We start from the raw sequence: 16,916 nt of genomic DNA, 5'->3' as shown, positions 1-16,916 counted from the left end.
TGCAATAATATTTCACAATAATAAAGCTTTTTTGTTTTGATGAGATAACACTCAAAAACATAAAAAAATAATTATCCCATTTTTACTGATTGTTTACATATTTCTACTGATTAACACAGCACATTTTAGCAATGTTAACAGTGTGAACAGTGTCATTATTTCAGTGATTTTGCTATTATCTTACTGAATAGATTTATCCTGCTTGAATAAAACTGACTACTTATGATCATGTTTTGTTTTCTGTGACATTTTAGATCTCAGACTAATGATCCATCAAATATGTTCATTCGTGCTTTAGTTTGTACTTACACTTTTATAATAGATTCACTGAACTGATGTGATGTGTGAGAGTGAAGAGTGTCGTTGTTCTCTACAGGTTGAGTTATTGTGGTCTCACAGATGAAGGTTGTGCTGCTTTGGCTTCAGCTCTGAGATCAAACCCTGAACACCTGAGAGATTTGAATCTGTCTAGGAATAAACTAGGAAATTCAGTGACTCTTCTCTCTGCTGTACTGGAGGATCCTCGCTGTAAACTGGAGAAACTGTGGTAAGATCATATTTGAGTCTCACATGTAAAACAGTTTAAAGTATATTCATCCATTATCTGCTGCTTATCCGGGTCCTGGTGACAGCATTTTCAAAAACATGAAAACATATTACTATGCACATATTACTACTTATATAAACAGCACAGCACTGGACATTTGAGCAATGCTAACAGTGAGAACAGTATTATGAGGAAAATTATTTAAATAATTAGAGAAAATTGACAAATAAGTAAGACATAAATATTAATTCATTTTCTTTTCTGCTTAGTCCCTTTATTTATCTGGGGTCGCCACAGCGGATTGAACCACCAACTTATCCAGCATAGGGCTGGGACATAATTGGATAACAATAATTATCACAATATGTATTTTTTCGAAAACTGATAATGACAATTCGATAAGTGCTTGATAATATTTACACACTATGCATAACACTACACACGCATTTTTCAGCCTGCACTTACAGATGGTGCACACAGTACAAGTTTACAGCCATACAGAGTTAGTTGCACTTGGAGGAGTAAGAAAAAAATAAGATAAAAAAAGGTCAGTCACTGATAGGGGCGTCGCTAGACCCCATTTACTGGGGCATGTGCCCCAGTAAAAACCACCAGTGCCCCAGTAAATGCTTTGAGATACGATTTACTTTATATGCAAGTGTATTTATTAAGAGTGATAATCCCAGAGTAAAGACATTAATCTCTATGTGCAACCAAACCAACGCTGATGAAGGCGATGTAGTTTAATCAAAAAGCAAACTGAGCATGTGCACAGAAACAAAAAAAACATAACCATGCGCCTAACGCACCGCTCCGACTTGGCACTGACGCACTGCTCTACTCCTGGTGTAAGTTCTAGTTTTAAATATGCACACCAGAAAAATTAGCCGCGCTCTCATGCGCTGCTTTCGCCGAGGTGTCAGCATGCAGTGAGTTTGCAAGTCAACAAAACAAAGTTTAAATAATATGATGGTGATTTATTTATACTGTATGGCTCCTGATAGATTTTTTGCATGAAGCAAATAACATCTGCAGTCCGTTCTTTGTACCTCACTTAAATGATCTAATATAATTTGGCAGATCCTGGATCTTTCAGTCTTGATAACTGATCTCTGGCTAATTTGGTTCTTCAAACAAGTTTGCAAATCAGATTAAAATGAATGAACTGATCTGAGATCACTGTGTGTGTTGTGAAGGAAAGATCTATTGATCCTCGAAAGGATGATCAGCAATGTAATAATTGGCTGACGGCACATCATTACATAAAATTAGCAGTAAACGGTTTGTTAAATATGATACGCAATAACTTGCCACATTTGTTGTGAGCTGCAGGCTTTACACTTTCATGTGTTGTGAGTATTCATCATGTATTTCAATGCATATCAATGTATTTAGTTCTACATTTAGATTAGATTTTCTTTATTATATTAGCCTAGGCCTACTTAAGTTTTTTAATCGACATAAATAATAACAGAATTTCAAGAGTTCACACTTAGCTAATAATTTATAAAAGCTTGTTTGGCATGCTGTCCCGGGAGAGAGCCCCGTGCTCAAGGGCTCCTCGAGCCCGGGGGTTCCTCCCGTTGGCAGAGCGAGAGGGGAGCCTGAGCTCGGTGGATTTCAGAACTCCCCTGCTGTGGTAGCTAAGGGAACACAAGGGGTTAGACAAATGCTTGATTGTTAAGTATGTTGAATGTCTTTGGATGGTCGGAGGAAACCTGAGAACCCGGGGAAAACCCACGCAGACACGGGGAGAACATACAAACTCCCCACAGAAACACCCACCGGTTCTGTGCAGTGTTCTTGCTGTGGGGTTCACAGTGCTAACCACTGGGGCACCGTGCCGCCCAATCAGAGGTAAAGGAGGAGAATAGGGGAGGAGGGGGGGTTTCTTTCAAACGAAGATAAAGTGAACTAAAAACTGTGGCTATTTATAGTAGCTTAGGGCTCATATGATTGGAAGATAGTGATTAGCAAATGCGAGACCAACTGTGATAAATCATAAGCACGTGATCCTCTCGAAATTAGTTTATGAATAAACTTCATAAATTAATTTTGCATTAAAAAAGCATTTTGATATCGGTAAAGGTGTCTGCAACTTTTGCGAAGCATCAAATCACCTGCATATTAGCGGTTAAAAAACATACATCACTGAATAAATTATTATCCTTTTTTAAAAAAAAAGTTAAATATTGTGCATGTATGTGTTTGAATTTAATAGGTTCATATCAATAAATTTTCTCTTTGAACCACCAGGTGGCAGTCTTTGTACTTTTATTTTGGAGTGCAGATTGCATAAGTTCTATTAATATATATTTTTAACTATATATATATATATATATATATATATATATATATATATATATATATATATATATATGTAATACATATATTTACTTTTTTCCCAAGTGTATATAACTACTGTAAGAAATGATCAGCATTTGGTGATCTGTGAAATGAGCCTGCTCCCAAGCAGGTTTGAGCTACCAGAACTGTTGCTATGACAACAAGTCTCAGATGAGTTTTGAATGAAACGATCCTGGATCGTGTCAAATCGTCAATATCCAAATCCAGCTGACTGAGAACGCGTACAAAGAACAGACCCCTGAGGTGAAGCGCTTCAAAACCAGTGCGCTATATGCTTTAGCACTAAAACAATCCATTCAACTTTTTTCATGGTTTCAGTTTAATTAGTTTAATCAAGCGGTCGAATGAGCTGGACAGTCTTTACACACTGTTCACAGCACTGATAGTATTCTTAGATTACCTTGAAGAATGAACTGGGTCTGAAGGATGAAAGAACTCAGAAACTCATTATGTGAATGGAGAGGCTCCTCGCATGTCGGCCATGATGCGCGATTTTTAAAATGAGATTCTGCATAGGTCTCTTCGTGCCAGTCTGTCAGATAAAATTGGTTTAAACAGCCGCAGATACAACTGATATCTGTGCATAGCAGGGTTTTATGTGTCCCGCAATATGGAATGTCGACGCTTGATTATGTAATGCGTGGACGTGTCTCACAGTGCAAAGCATAACTAAACTGGATTCAGTGTTAAACTGATGTGAGAGAGTGAAGAGTGTGTCATTGTTCTCTACAGGTTGACTAATTGTGGTCTCACAGATGAAGGTTGTGCTGCTTTGGCTTCAGCTCTCAGATCAAACCCTGAACATCTTAGAGATCTGGATCTGTCATTTAATAAACTAGGAGATTCAGTGACTCTTCTCTCTGCTGTACTGGAGGATCCTCGCTGTAAACTGGAGACCCTGTGGTAAGATCATATTTGACTCTCACATGTGAAACAGTGTAGTATCAGTGAAGCTCTTTCATTTATTTTCTGTTTTTATGAAATAAGCAATGCAGGAATAATACAGTAAAATGTACAGTAGGATACAGGAGGTGTTGATGTCCAGATTGTAACTCAGTGATTTGATGAAAAAAAACATAAAATGACTTATTTTCAATATGAAAGTAATTGTGGACTGTATTTTAAAAAAAAACTTTTTATCAGTCTTGGACATGTAAAAGCTTAGTAACAACATTGCCTTTGATGCACACTGCTGGCTTTGGTCTGACTCAGATGAAAAGAATTAAAATGCAGTCATCTCACAAAATCCACATCACTCATTGGCCAGATGTTGTTAAACATAATTCCTAAACTGCTTATTGATTGGTCAGAATTCACGGGTGGGAAATGCCAATGGAACTCTCGCACGTAAACAAACCGGCAGACACAAAATGTCGCTTTTTACTATGGAGCTACGACTGCGCTTACTGATTGTATCCCTGGTCATAGTATACTATTTAGTTTGCATACATCACTTTAGACAAACTATACATTGAGAATGAAGCGTGGGACAATATTCAATTGGAGGAGACTTTCACTGTGTACTAGACATGAAACTTGATCGATCTACAGGCATAGACAACACTCATCAGAAATCAAGGAAAATTGTTTAAAACATGTACAGTTGAAGTCAGAATTACTAGCCCCCTTTTAATTTATTTTTATTTTTTTTATATTTCCCAAACGATGTTTAACAGAGCAAGGAAATTTTCACAGTATGCCTGATAATATATTTTCTTCTGGATAAAGTCTTATTTATTTTATTTCAGCTATAATAAAAGCAGTTTTTAATTTTTTAAACACCATTTTAAGGTCAAAATTATTATAATTTTTTCCGACTGTCTACAGAACAAACCATCGTTATACAATGACTTGCCTAATTACTCTAATCTGCCTAGTTAACTTAATTAACCTAGTTAAGCCTTTAAATGTCTCTTTAAGTTGTATAGAAGTGTCTTGAAAAATATCTAGTCAAATATTATGTACTGTCATCATGGCAAAGATAAAATAAATCAGTTATTAGAGGTGAGTTATTAAAAGTATTATGTTTAGAAATGTGTCGAAAAAAGCTTCTCTCCGTTAAACAGAAATTGGGGAAATAAACAGGGGTCTAATAATTCACGGGGGCTTATAATTCTGACTTCAACTGTATATATCCTGAAAATGCGTCAGTGAACGCAAACAAAAAGAAACGTATAGATTTCAGCTTTATACAAGCGAAACGTGTTAAAGCTTTGGTATATAAAATTACCTGTTCTTGCACAATGGATAAATAAAATGTCTGATAATCTTGCTCTTGAACAATTAACATACGTAATCAGAGGTAAAGCAGAGACTTTTAAACAGTGTGGTCCCTTTTCAGTTGCTTTGTAAATGGATAGAAAAAAGGATGTCTCTGAAAAGATGACTGTAATTTAAAATTCAATGTGATACTTTTTTTTTGTATTTTATTTTCCAGTATTGTATTTTATTCTATTTTATAATTTATTTTTGTTTAACAAATGTTGGGGTGGGAATGTAGATTCTGAAATATCATAAGTTAACATTCTGCACTGTTTGTTGGGTTTTGTAATATAATTAAAATCAATAAAAATCAAAGTTCAAAACCAAAATAAATGAAACTTCTTTCAAAAACATCTAAACATCGTGATGATCTCAACCTTTTAAAGCGTAGTGTACACATTGCTACAGATATAAATAACAGTTCAGTTAGTCAGTGCTGTAAACAGAGACGTTAATTATAAAAGATTTAGCCTGAGAGAGAAATTTGACAAAAACTTTAGCACTTGCACAGCACAGATGTGAACAGATATTTATTCAGCCTGAATCAGATGTTTGATGTTTTATGATCATATTTTGTGTTTTGTGACATTTCAGACCTCAGTTCAATAATTCAACTAATATATTTATCTGTGCTTTTAGTTTGTACTTTATTAATGGATTCAGTGAACTGATGTGATGTGAGAGAGTGAAGAGTGTGTCGTTGTTCTCTACAGGTTGACTAATTGTGGTCTCACAGATGAAGGTTGTGCTGCTTTGGCTTCAGCTCTGAGATCAAACCCTGAACACCTGAGAGAACTAGATCTGGCATTAAATAAACTAGGAGATTCAGTGACTCTTCTCTCTGCTGTACTGGAGGATCCTCACTGTAAACTGGAGAGACTGGGGTAAGATCATATTTGACTCTCACATGTGAAACAGTGTAAAGTATCTGTGAAGTTTTGAGTCTCTTTCTGCAGCTTCTCTGATCTTCATTATTTCCATATTCATTATTGCTCTTTCATTTATTTTTATCAGTTTTTATGAAATAAGAAATGCAGGAATACTACAGTAAATGTACAGTAGGATACAGGAGGTGTTGATGTCCAGATTGTGACTCAGACAGGCTGATTTGACTGATGTCCATTATTGTTTCTGATGGAGAAACACAATCACCATGAGCTCAGTGTTATTGTGCTGATAGAGCTGAACACACAGCAGCACTGAGCTCTCATCTAGACATTTACAGTGGACAAGATTGACAAATCAACATTGCAGCCGGTTTGATTTGATTGTAATCTCTTCAGTATCAGACAGGCCTTTTGTGTTTCACATCTCAGAGACTGAAAGCTCTTTTAGTCAAGCGCCATTGGCTGACTGCAATAATTAAACTGACAAATGATTTGTGTTTTATCATCACTAACATGATCAGACTAAAGTTGTTTACTTGTTTTATAAAGAATTATTCATATTATTTTGATCATCTGAGAGTTGATTGTTGAAAACATTTAAAACATTTTATTCTGCTTAATATTTTAGTGGAAACTGCAATATATTTCACTTTCAGGATCCTTTTATGAATAGAAAGTTCAGAATAACTGCAACTGTTTGACTAAATCTTTCCAACAATGCAATATTTTACAGTCGTTTCTGATCCATTTATTGTGTCTTTAATGAATCAAAATATTATTTACATCTTTAATGTCACTTTTGAATGCTGATTATATTTTAAATATGAAAGAGCAAAACTGATTCAACATTGATCAAAATAAAGCAGCAAATCAGCATATTATAATGACTGTAGTCTAGAATAATGATGCTGAAATACAAACATATTCACAGAGAAAATAGATATTTTAAATTAAAATAATGATGAATTTTATTATCTAATAATGAAACTTCTTTCAAAAGCATCTTAAATCATAATGATCTCAACCTTTTAACCTGTTGTGTACACATTGCTACAGATATAAATAACAGTTTAGTTAATCAGTGCTGTAAACAGAGACATTAATTATAAAAGATTTAGCCTGAGATGGAAATTTGACAAAAAAAAAATTCACAGCACAGATATAAACAGATATTTATTCAGCCTGAATCAGATATTTGATGTTTTATTATCATATTTTGTGTTTCTGATGTGATGTGAGAGTGAAGAGTGTGTCATTGTTCTCTACAGGTTGGGTAATTGTGGTCTCACAGATGAAGGTTGTGCTGCTTTGGCTTCAGCTCTGAGATCAAACCCTGAACACCTGAGAGATCTGGATCTGTCTGAAAATAAACTATCAAAATCTACAGTCAAGCTGTTCTCTGATCTAAAAGACGACTCGCATAATAAACTGAAAACATTATATATTTGTAAGAATGTTTTTAAACTGTAAAGTTGACTTGAGTTCAGTAACAGGCCTCGTGTGTGTAAATGGAGAATATCTAATAATTAAGCAGCTTCTCTTTAGTCTGTGCTAACTGTTTAGCTGGAGGTTATAGACCTTTTTCATGGCTGCTGCATGGAGGGCGCCATAGCGACCAGCGTCTTCCGGTAGAATGCTAAACACTTCCGTTTACAGCGTGTACAACTGGTAATTTGCGCTCGGAAAATGGGTTTCAATAACGTTTTTAGTGGATAACAGAGTGTTTTTGTGACACACAACTTAGAAATGTGTCTGTTAAAGCCGTTATAATCTGTCACATGTGGTTGAAGCGCGTCAGAAATACGAGAAAAACGTTCTCCTAGTTCACGTGTCTGCCGTCAGAAATAGTGTTTGTGTGCGTTCCCGGCCTGTCATCTGTTAGCTCAGTGGCTGTTTAACACACACACACACACACACACACACACACACACACACACACAGAGAGAGAGAGAGAGAGCAAACCAGAGTACTGGCTTGAAACTTAACAGGTATGAAAGTCGTGCAATTTACAAAAATGACCAATAAAAGTCTGTTATTGATACTCTGTTGGCTGATTTGCTGTTCATTCTAATCACGAGTCGTTTGTGTTTTATTTCGTGTGTTGTTTTTACCACGGTTTGTGTTTTTCTGTCATTTCGAAATGACACTAGCCTATATATTCAGTTATTAAATCAGTGTGTCAGAGGCACAGTACAGGCTACGTGTGTTTGTCAAACATTTTGGTGAATTACATTTGTTTGGGCTGGTTATATATTTGAAATAAAGAGAAAATGTTGACTTTAACGATGACGAGGCTTCATTTAAACTGCAGAAGATGCAGTCGTCTGACAACGAGGGGAAAATGCCTCACAGCAGCTGTTTCCATCCTATTAGATCGCATTTCTTTAAATGATCAGTCCAGGAGATGGTGCTGATGGACAACAGTATTAGTTCAAAGAGGATACAAGCAGGTAAAATAGATTAAAACTATCATTTTAAAGCTGTCCAAATGTGACTGTTTACATGCATCAGCTGCCGACCGGAAGTTCTTCGCATTCTCCTTGCGCATACATGCAAAGCATAATGGGTAATTTTGCTTTCCAAGAAAAAGGTCTATAAACCCTTAGTTATCTGCTTGAGTTTTTCTGAAATGGATCTGCTGATTTGATTTGACTCATATGTATATATATATATGTGTGTGTGTGTGTGTGTGTGTGTGTGTGTGTGTGTGTGTGTGTGTGTGTGTGTGTGTGTGTGTGTGTGTGTGTGTTTTATTGTAGGATTCTCAGTGTTTAGTTTGCTCAGGATCTGCTGATGGTGAATGAGGAGAAACGTCACAGACACACAATCAACACACACTGAAGACACAGACTCACACTGACTGCACTGGTTTGTTTTTATATGTAATGACAAGGAAAATGTAAATGACTCCATTACCTTCTTCAGATATTGATTAGTGTGTACTAGAAGAGGATTTGAATATGACAACACTAAAACACATTTGTTTTTATCAGCTAGTCTTTGATAAATAAATATAAATATGAAATGTGTTGTGCAGTACAGACAGCTCTGTTATGTTGGAAAAATCAGATTCATTGGCTAAAATTACTCTTTGTTTTTAGTATAAACTTGGTTTAACAAGGTTTACATGGTGAAAGTCCAGATTTAAACTACAGAAGAGATGCAACAGAAATGTGTCCGTCAGCAGAGATCGACAAAGAGAAAGCAAATCATTTCACTGAGCATTTCATTCTCTGCAATATTATAAAAGTCATGATCAATAATGCTGCAAAACTATCTGAACAGGCTAATCTATTAATGTTCTTACTCAACTTTCCTCAGTAACAAACATCTCTGAAAGAGCTGAAACAAACTCAGAGCAGTCACTGTTGAAGACCTGTTCAGTATCTACAGAGAACTATATCCAAAAATTTGGAATTGAGTGAAGACTCAAATATTTAGTAAAGATGAGTTGATTGAAAGATCAGATATTACTGATGCTACAAATAGATATTTTCAGTGTTTTGACTAAATACATGAAGGAATTTTGTTGCAAAACTACCTAGCAGCTGTAAAATTGTCATTTGCAGTAAAGAATGGCCACAGATGTGTGTCAGTAAATTTGTACTCACAGAGCAAATCTGCAGATGTGTCGGTATTTTATTCTCTCTGACAAAGACAACACAACATTTACACCTTTTCAAATCCTTCAGTGCAGGTCCACAAATCCTATTGGACCAATCACACATGGAGAAGCTCATCCGCTCATGTGCTCTGGTGTAGTGAATATGGAGCAAAACACAATCACACACACCTGCATCACAGACAGAGTTTGCACATCTGCAGATAAGAGTGTGTGTCCACGCAAAGAGAGTTGCTGCATGTTGGATATTTTATTTTTCCTAGCACCAACACAACTACATTACTCCAACGGCTTGAATCTGCTGCTACAAGTCTTGTTCATTTTTCACTTGCAAATGTCTGTTTTGCTCTCTCTCTTTCTCTCTCTTGCGCCACACATCATTCTGATATTTGGTGCAAAGGTGATTTGTGCATCTGCAAATGCAAATGTGGGCTCTGTCTTAGAATCAGGAGCCAGTCAACAATCACTGAAACTAGTTTACTGCGCAGTGCTAAGAGCAGTAATATATAACGGCAGTAAAGTGTTCATGTCAGCATCAGCATCTTCAGAATTAGGATAGAATAAAATCTCAGTCCTTAAGAACAGGATGAGGAGCTTCAGATCATCCTCATTCTCAGTGCTGCAGGTGGAAATGCAGAGGAACTTTAGAGTATAAACAGCTAAAGATGGTGTAATGCTGTTTTTAATAGTAAACCGAGACACCTACAGTTAAAGAAGAACTGGAATCATCTTGGGGGAATGCGTATACTGTAGAAATAATAGCCGCTTTGTAATGGATTGCTGATTTAGATGCCAAGAAAATCAGACGAACAGCATTAAAATGTCAGACAGTGGCGATTCCTACAATACTTCATTAGCTGACCCAGACTGCAGTAGAGGTAATGAAGAGGAAAGATGTCTGCCTAAAGAAACTGGCACAATACATTAAACACAATATTTAATAATACTCCAGTTTATACAGAGACTGATCAAGAACTCCCGACTGAGGTTATACAGCAGCAGAAGGACACATACTGTATCAAGAGTTTATTTGCAAAATGATAAGTCAATTTTTTTTCTTACTTGTGAGATCTCATGCTTTGTTGTTCATTGAAGAGTTTAATTAGAAAAACTCTGATTCGGGTAAATGACTGAAACTGGAGGTTTTATTTGTATCAGGAAATTGTGTTTTTACTTTTAGTGTTGAAGAGTTTATTTGCAAAACAAGTTATATTTTAGAAAAATTCTGATCAAAATGTTAAAATGAACTCTTCATATTTCAGCCTTTATAATATAAGACTGTTCAGATGTTGAATGATCATTGCACAGAGATGATGGAAATTTTACTGGCCACACAATGAGTGGAAACACAATCAACAGACATTGCGCTGTTTCCACTCATCATCTGCAGTAAATGGTTTAAACTGTAGATCATCTTCAAGACAGGATTTTCTGAATGAAATGTGGACGAAATTTATACTAAAATCAAGGAGAAACACAAGTTTTTGCTGCGTTTCTTCCTGAAGATCTTCTCATGTATAGTAGGAGTAGAGGTGAAGTGAAGTCACTTGTCATGGTTTTATCCTTACGAAAGCCGTTACTATCAGACATTGTTTACTTCATTGAGTCATTTTAGTGGTGAAGGGATTGATCGATAAGCCTGCTGGTGGGTAAGGTTTGAGAAGGAATGTCAGGCTCTTTTAAAAGTATTGTACAGTATTTTAAAAATAAAAATACAGTATTTGATTTTGATGCATGTTGTCGCTGCTGTATTTTGTAGTTTATTTTGATACACTTAAAGCTGAGGTATTTGGTGTTTTATTTTAATGCATTTTAAGGTATTTTTGTCAATCCTTGCTATCACATGAGTCTTTTTGTGAAATTTTTTTTTTTTAATGTATTACAGAAACTGGCTCAGCATCCTGTGTGAATTTTCATTAGTAGATCAAATCTGACATTCAGCATTTAATCCTAAAACAACTACGAACTACGAGAACTAAAGCAGTTGCACAATTGTGAAGTAAACATGATCTGCAGTCAGTGTTGGGTAAAAAAGGTAATATGTTACAATTTGAAGACTTTCTTACTCTTTCTTTTTTTTAAAAAAGAAAAATAAAAACACAAAAATAACACTTTCACATTACTTTCTTTAAATAGTAACTAACACATTTAGTTGCCCAAAACGGTCTGCGATCAGAAATTGTGTTTTCAAAACTTTTGAGACCCAAAGGATGAATTCACAGGCTGTACATGGTCATGTTATAAAGCTCTCAAGTTTAATTAGCTGTCAGATTAATTAATTTTCCCCGTTGATTTATTCGGTTTATTGTGTTTTGTCCTAATAAATCAATTATATTTTGTTGATATGTGCAAATATGTTGAAGGCTTTATCTTACCCCTATATGCGATTGAATCCCTCAATAAACAGCAGAATCAGTGAGAGTCCATTAAAGAATATGGTAAAATGCTCTGTCGCGCGCAGAGAAGAGAGAGATACAGACAGACACACTCAGAGAAAGAGATTCCTCAACCAAATGCTTTCTTTGACATATCTGGGTCAAATGACATGTTAATATCCACTTATCTGTTTTCCAAAATCGCGTATCCAATTTCGGGTTAAAGGATGTTTATTAAATATTATTTAAAAACAACTTTTTTTACATTAAATGTAATGTTTTTACGGTAAGATCTGTTTTAGAAAAGAATTGGCTCCACCTGGTGGACATTACCACTATGTATCATGTGACGTCACCCTCCCTACGTCACAAGTGCAAAGTGAAAGCGAAGTTTTCCGTCGAGTCGATCCGTTAGTCTTCATTATGGAGCATCACAATAGTTCATAAGAACTGTTTAAAAACAAACCAGGAGTTTACATGTAGCTACTGAAAAACTAGTTAAACTGGACTAGTTAAAAGGATTATTACCATCAACTCAGTCTTAACCCACATCTACAGTTTATAACAGGTTAATGAAGGTGAGTGAAACAGGAAACCGCGACTTCATACTTTTTTTTTTAAAGAATGCTGACCCGTAGCACGAGGTCCAGAATTTGTTTCATACATAAGCTCATTTGTACTACTTTTACGGCTTTGGCATAATAAATTGTGAAAATAACCCCATTTGAAGGAGGCTTTAAGATCAAGTGGAATCTTGTCTGTGTGCTGGCCATTTTGTTATTTGCCTAATAATAAATGACAATAGGCTAGTTTTAATTGAAAACTTTAACAGATTCCTATTTTTTTCTAATGGTATATGATGTAACTCTTGTATTTAAAAATATGTATTGTTCTCATATTTCTTGTTCAGGAAATGTTTTGACACATCAAAAAGTGTGGTTATGATGACCATCAAATAAGCTAATCCAGCTAAAGATAGTGCTTAAAATGTCACTAAAATCAGGATTTAAACCTCTTAATTAAATAGAAAATGAGACGAACAGCTGCAAAAGGTCCACTTATTAGGAAAAAAGAACCATCTCTTTCACCAGACTGCTGGCCTGAAATGTAAATATGATTTAAATGTGTTTGATATGTTTATAAAAGTGTTTAACATAAACCTTTTTAAACCTGAACACATGTTGAGTTAGCCTGCTCTCATCAAGAGTGGAGTTTGTTCTTCTGCAGGAAATGCAGTTTGCTCTGAGGCAGTGTTTGTCCTGTGGATTATGTTTAGACGTGATTCCTCGATATGTTTGTAAAATTGTTCATTTAAAAGTAATTTAACCTGGTTTATTTTCTGTTCATTATTGACTCTCGGTACTCGAACAGCTGAATTATTGTTTCTTTGTTCTTTCTAAGCAATCAGTGGTGCAGATCAGATCATGTTTCATAATGGACGACACACAAATATCCAAAGGCCAAAATGTTTCTCCAGGATGCAGGTACTTTGAGTTTAATTACACAAGTAATGGAGAGGAAAGCAAACTGCTGTAAAGTTAATGTACAAATGTAGGCCAGATCCTTTACAGTGTGCTGTTTGATATAAAGTGCTGTTTTAAAAACTTTATCAACTTTATTTAAATATTAAAGTGATTAAGATAACTTTATCTGTTATTTTCTGTTATAGTTCAGTTCATCAGAAGGGATCAGATCCAGAGCCCAGCTGTGTGTCTATGAGGAGTGACCGTTCTAGGGAACTTCCATATAATTTTAGGAGTGAAGATACACCGACTGATCTCAGGTATAAGATTTCTACTGAAGATACTGTAGAAACTTTAATGCTACAGTGTTTTTGTTGTATGTTATATTATCTCTATATTTTTTATTGGTCTCTAATATTTTAATAGTGTTGCTCAGATGAGATACTGTTTGTAAAATGCTCAGTTTACTGTTTGGTATAAACAGTGTAAAATAAACTATTATTATTCTAGGAGTCTTTTCTTCATTTGTCTAGTGGAGTTTTTGTTTCTTTCCTTGTCATCCTTGTCTAAATAGTTTCCTCTTTCCTGTGAGTAAATTATCTTTTGATGGTTAGTGTTTACATACAAGAGCTCGACCGGGATGTGTCTGCTACTTTTTAAACAGGATAATAAAGTTAAACTATCAAAATGTAGCAGTAATTAATTAGCTGTAGCTGCAGTATTTGTTGTACTTTATTATGTTAATGAATAAATATAGAGGTTCTTTAGAACAAATTTGAGGTCACCTTAAGATTTTTTTTCTAGAATTGCACTTCTAGTCGCAGCACAACACGAGAACAGTAAATTCTGTGTATAATTAAACTTAAACTCTGTGAAAATGGCCATTTCAAGTAAAATATTTGTACTTTGCTAATTTGTATTTGTGGTAGTTTATTTCATCACAAGAGAACAGAAGCAGAGGCCAGCCGTGTGTCTATGAGGAGTGACAAGTTTATGAATCATCCAATAAATATTAAGAATAGAGAAACACAGTGTAATATCAGGTAAACTATTTCTGTAAACGATTTAATCAAGAAAATAAAAATACAAAATGCTTATTAACTCATTTTACTATGTGGTATTTTCCAGACAAAATCAGCTGAACACATTTAGATCAAATCTGCTGAAGAAGTTTGAGTGTCTGTATGAGGGAACAGCGGCGCAGGGAAACCCAACACTCCTGAATGAGATCTACACAGAGCTCTACATCACAGAGAGTGAGAGTGGAGAGATCAGTCATGAGCATGAGGTGAGACAGATTGAGACACAATCCAGGAGATCAACAACAGAGGACACAGCGATCAAATGCAGAGACATCTTTACACCTTTACCTGGACAAGACAAAGCCATCAGAACTGTGCTGACGAAGGGAGTCGCTGGCATCGGAAAAACAGTCTCTGTGCAGAAGTTCATCCTGGACTGGGCTGAAGAGAAGGAGAATCAGGACGTCCAGCTCATATTTCCACTTCCTTTCAGAGAGATCAATCTGATGAAGGACAAAACACTCAGTCTGTCAGATCTTCTTCAGCTCTTTTACCCTCAAACTAAAATGGAAATATTTAGTGACAAATATAAAGCGCTGTTCATCTTTGATGGTCTGGACGAGTGTCGTCTGTCTCTGGATTTTCAGAGCGCTGTGAGGTTGTGTGACGTCAGTGAATCCGCCTTAGTGGACGTGCTGCTGACCAACCTGATTGTGGGGAATCTGCTTCCCTCTGCTCTCATCTGGATCACCTCCAGACCAGCAGCAGCAGATCTCGTCCCCTCTGAGTGTGTCCATCGAGTGACAGAGGTACGAGGCTTCAATGACCCTCAGAAGGAGGAATACTTCAGCAAGAGAATCAGTGATCAGAGTCTGGCCAACACAATCATCTCACACCTGAAGTCCTCCAGGAGCCTCTACATCATGTGCCACATCCCAGTGTTCTGCTGGATCTCAGCCACTGTTCTGGAGAAGATGTTGAGTGAAGCAGAGACTGCAGAGATTCCCAAGACTCTCACTCAGATGTACACACACTTCCTGATCCTGCAGACCAACATCAAACATCAGAAGGACTATGAGGAGAAGCTGACAGATAAAGACATGATCCTCAAACTGGGGAAAGTGGCTTTTCAGCAGCTCATGAAAGGCAATCTAATCTTCTATGAGGAAGACCTGAGAGAGTGTGGCATTGATGTGGCAGAAGCTTCAGTTTACTCAGGATTGTGCACTCAGATCTTCAGAGAGGAGTTTGGCTTGTGTCAGGGGAAAGTCTTCAGCTTTGTTCATCTGAGCATTCAGGAACATCTAGCGGCTCTGTATGTGCACCTCTCCTGTATAAACAACAACAGAGATGAGTTTGAGCAAATCAAGAAACCAAGTTTGTGCTCTAAAGTTAAAGACTTGTTTCAGCTCAAGTCTTCAGAATGTGTTTCTTTATCTGAGCTGCATCAGCGAGCTGTAAATGAGGCTCTACAGAGCAAAAATGGACATCTGGATCTTTTCCTGCAATTTCTTTTGGGTCTGTCAGTGGAGTCTCATCAGATTGTCATACAAAGACTAATGAAATGGTCAAGCAGCAGCTCTGACATCAATGAGAAAACAGTCGAGTACATCAAGAAGAAGATCAGGATCATCAACTCTCCAGAGAAATTCATCAATCTGTTTCACTGTCTGAATGAACTGGGCGATCATTCACTAGTGGAGGAAATACAGCAGTATCTGAAATCTGGAAGAATAAGAGAGGCCAAACTCTCCTCATCTCAGTGGTCAGCTGTAGCGTTTGTGTTGTTGACATCAGAGAAAAGGCTGGAGGAGTTTGATATTAATGATTTTGTTGCAGGAAACAATAAAAAGAAAAGTGAAGTTTTTCAGAAGCTACTGCCTGTGATTAAAAGATCAAAATCAGTTCAGTAAGTTTCTCTAATAACAATCAGTTCACTGTGAAAACGTAAAGAAAATGTAGTGCATTTTTAATATAATTGTACTGAAAGTTTTCATCAGACATCATATAAAATCAGAGACGCAGTTCAATAAATAATCATAGTCTGTCAGTCATTAAAAAAACACTGACACGCAATAATAATAAAAAAGATAGGAGCTTATTACATTACATTAAAACAAATGAACTATTCGTTGGTTCACAGCCTAACATATGGATTAGTTTTAAATATGCTAGACCAGTTTTTTATTATTTAACAAAACATTACATGTCAATTTTGATGAATAGATGTATGCTGATTCCATTAAGTCATAACATTTTATGTGTAAATTGGACTATTACCAAATATTTCTTTTATGTTTGTCTGATGTTTATTGTTATGGATCATAAAATAAATGTTAATTTTAATCAAAGATAACACAAGTAAATGCAT

At 36.0% G+C, this 16,916-nt stretch overlaps 2 protein-coding genes and 1 long non-coding RNA gene across 6 annotated transcripts in view; 2 read left to right on the top strand and 1 right to left on the bottom strand.

Annotated features, from left to right (window-relative positions):
- The window catches only part of LOC100334612 (NACHT, LRR and PYD domains-containing protein 3), a 130,131-nt gene extending 118,733 nt beyond the window's left edge, over positions 1–11,398 (top strand). The window contains exons 10-16 of one of the 4 annotated variants that reach the window (XM_087284616.1): positions 377–547; positions 3,647–3,817; positions 5,890–6,060; positions 7,332–7,510; positions 8,823–9,404; positions 9,486–9,561; positions 10,866–11,398. In XM_087284616.1, the coding sequence (XP_087140742.1) occupies positions 377–547; positions 3,647–3,817; positions 5,890–6,060; positions 7,332–7,510; positions 8,823–8,824 (694 nt within the window). In that variant the 3' untranslated portion in view covers positions 8,825–9,404; positions 9,486–9,561; positions 10,866–11,398. Of the gene's footprint in view, positions 1–376; positions 548–3,646; positions 3,818–5,889; positions 6,061–7,331; positions 7,692–7,772; positions 8,345–8,822; positions 9,405–9,485; positions 9,562–10,865 lie in introns of those variants that run through there. The other 3 variants (XM_087284614.1, XM_087284615.1, XM_087284617.1) reach the window with 3 other exon arrangements.
- LOC147840700 (uncharacterized) overlaps positions 1–16,916 on the bottom strand; it is a 199,008-nt gene that overhangs the window by 160,382 nt on the left and 21,710 nt on the right. The gene's annotated exons all lie outside the window — the stretch shown is intronic.
- LOC110437818 (NACHT, LRR and PYD domains-containing protein 3) lies at positions 12,429–16,458 on the top strand. Its single transcript, XM_087284695.1, has 5 exons — positions 12,429–12,638; positions 13,462–13,544; positions 13,730–13,843; positions 14,453–14,566; positions 14,652–16,458. The coding sequence occupies exons 1-5, from the start codon at positions 12,633–12,635 to the stop codon at positions 16,456–16,458; spliced, it is 2,124 nt and encodes a 707-aa protein (XP_087140821.1). The 5' UTR covers positions 12,429–12,632.

The sequence above is a fragment of the Danio rerio genome, chromosome 15, assembly GCF_052040795.2.
Source record: "Danio rerio strain M-AB ecotype USA chromosome 15, GRCz13ab, whole genome shotgun sequence".
NCBI classification, from domain to species: domain Eukaryota; kingdom Metazoa; phylum Chordata; class Actinopteri; order Cypriniformes; family Danionidae; genus Danio; species Danio rerio.
This window is presented reverse-complemented; position numbering and strand designations above follow the sequence as displayed.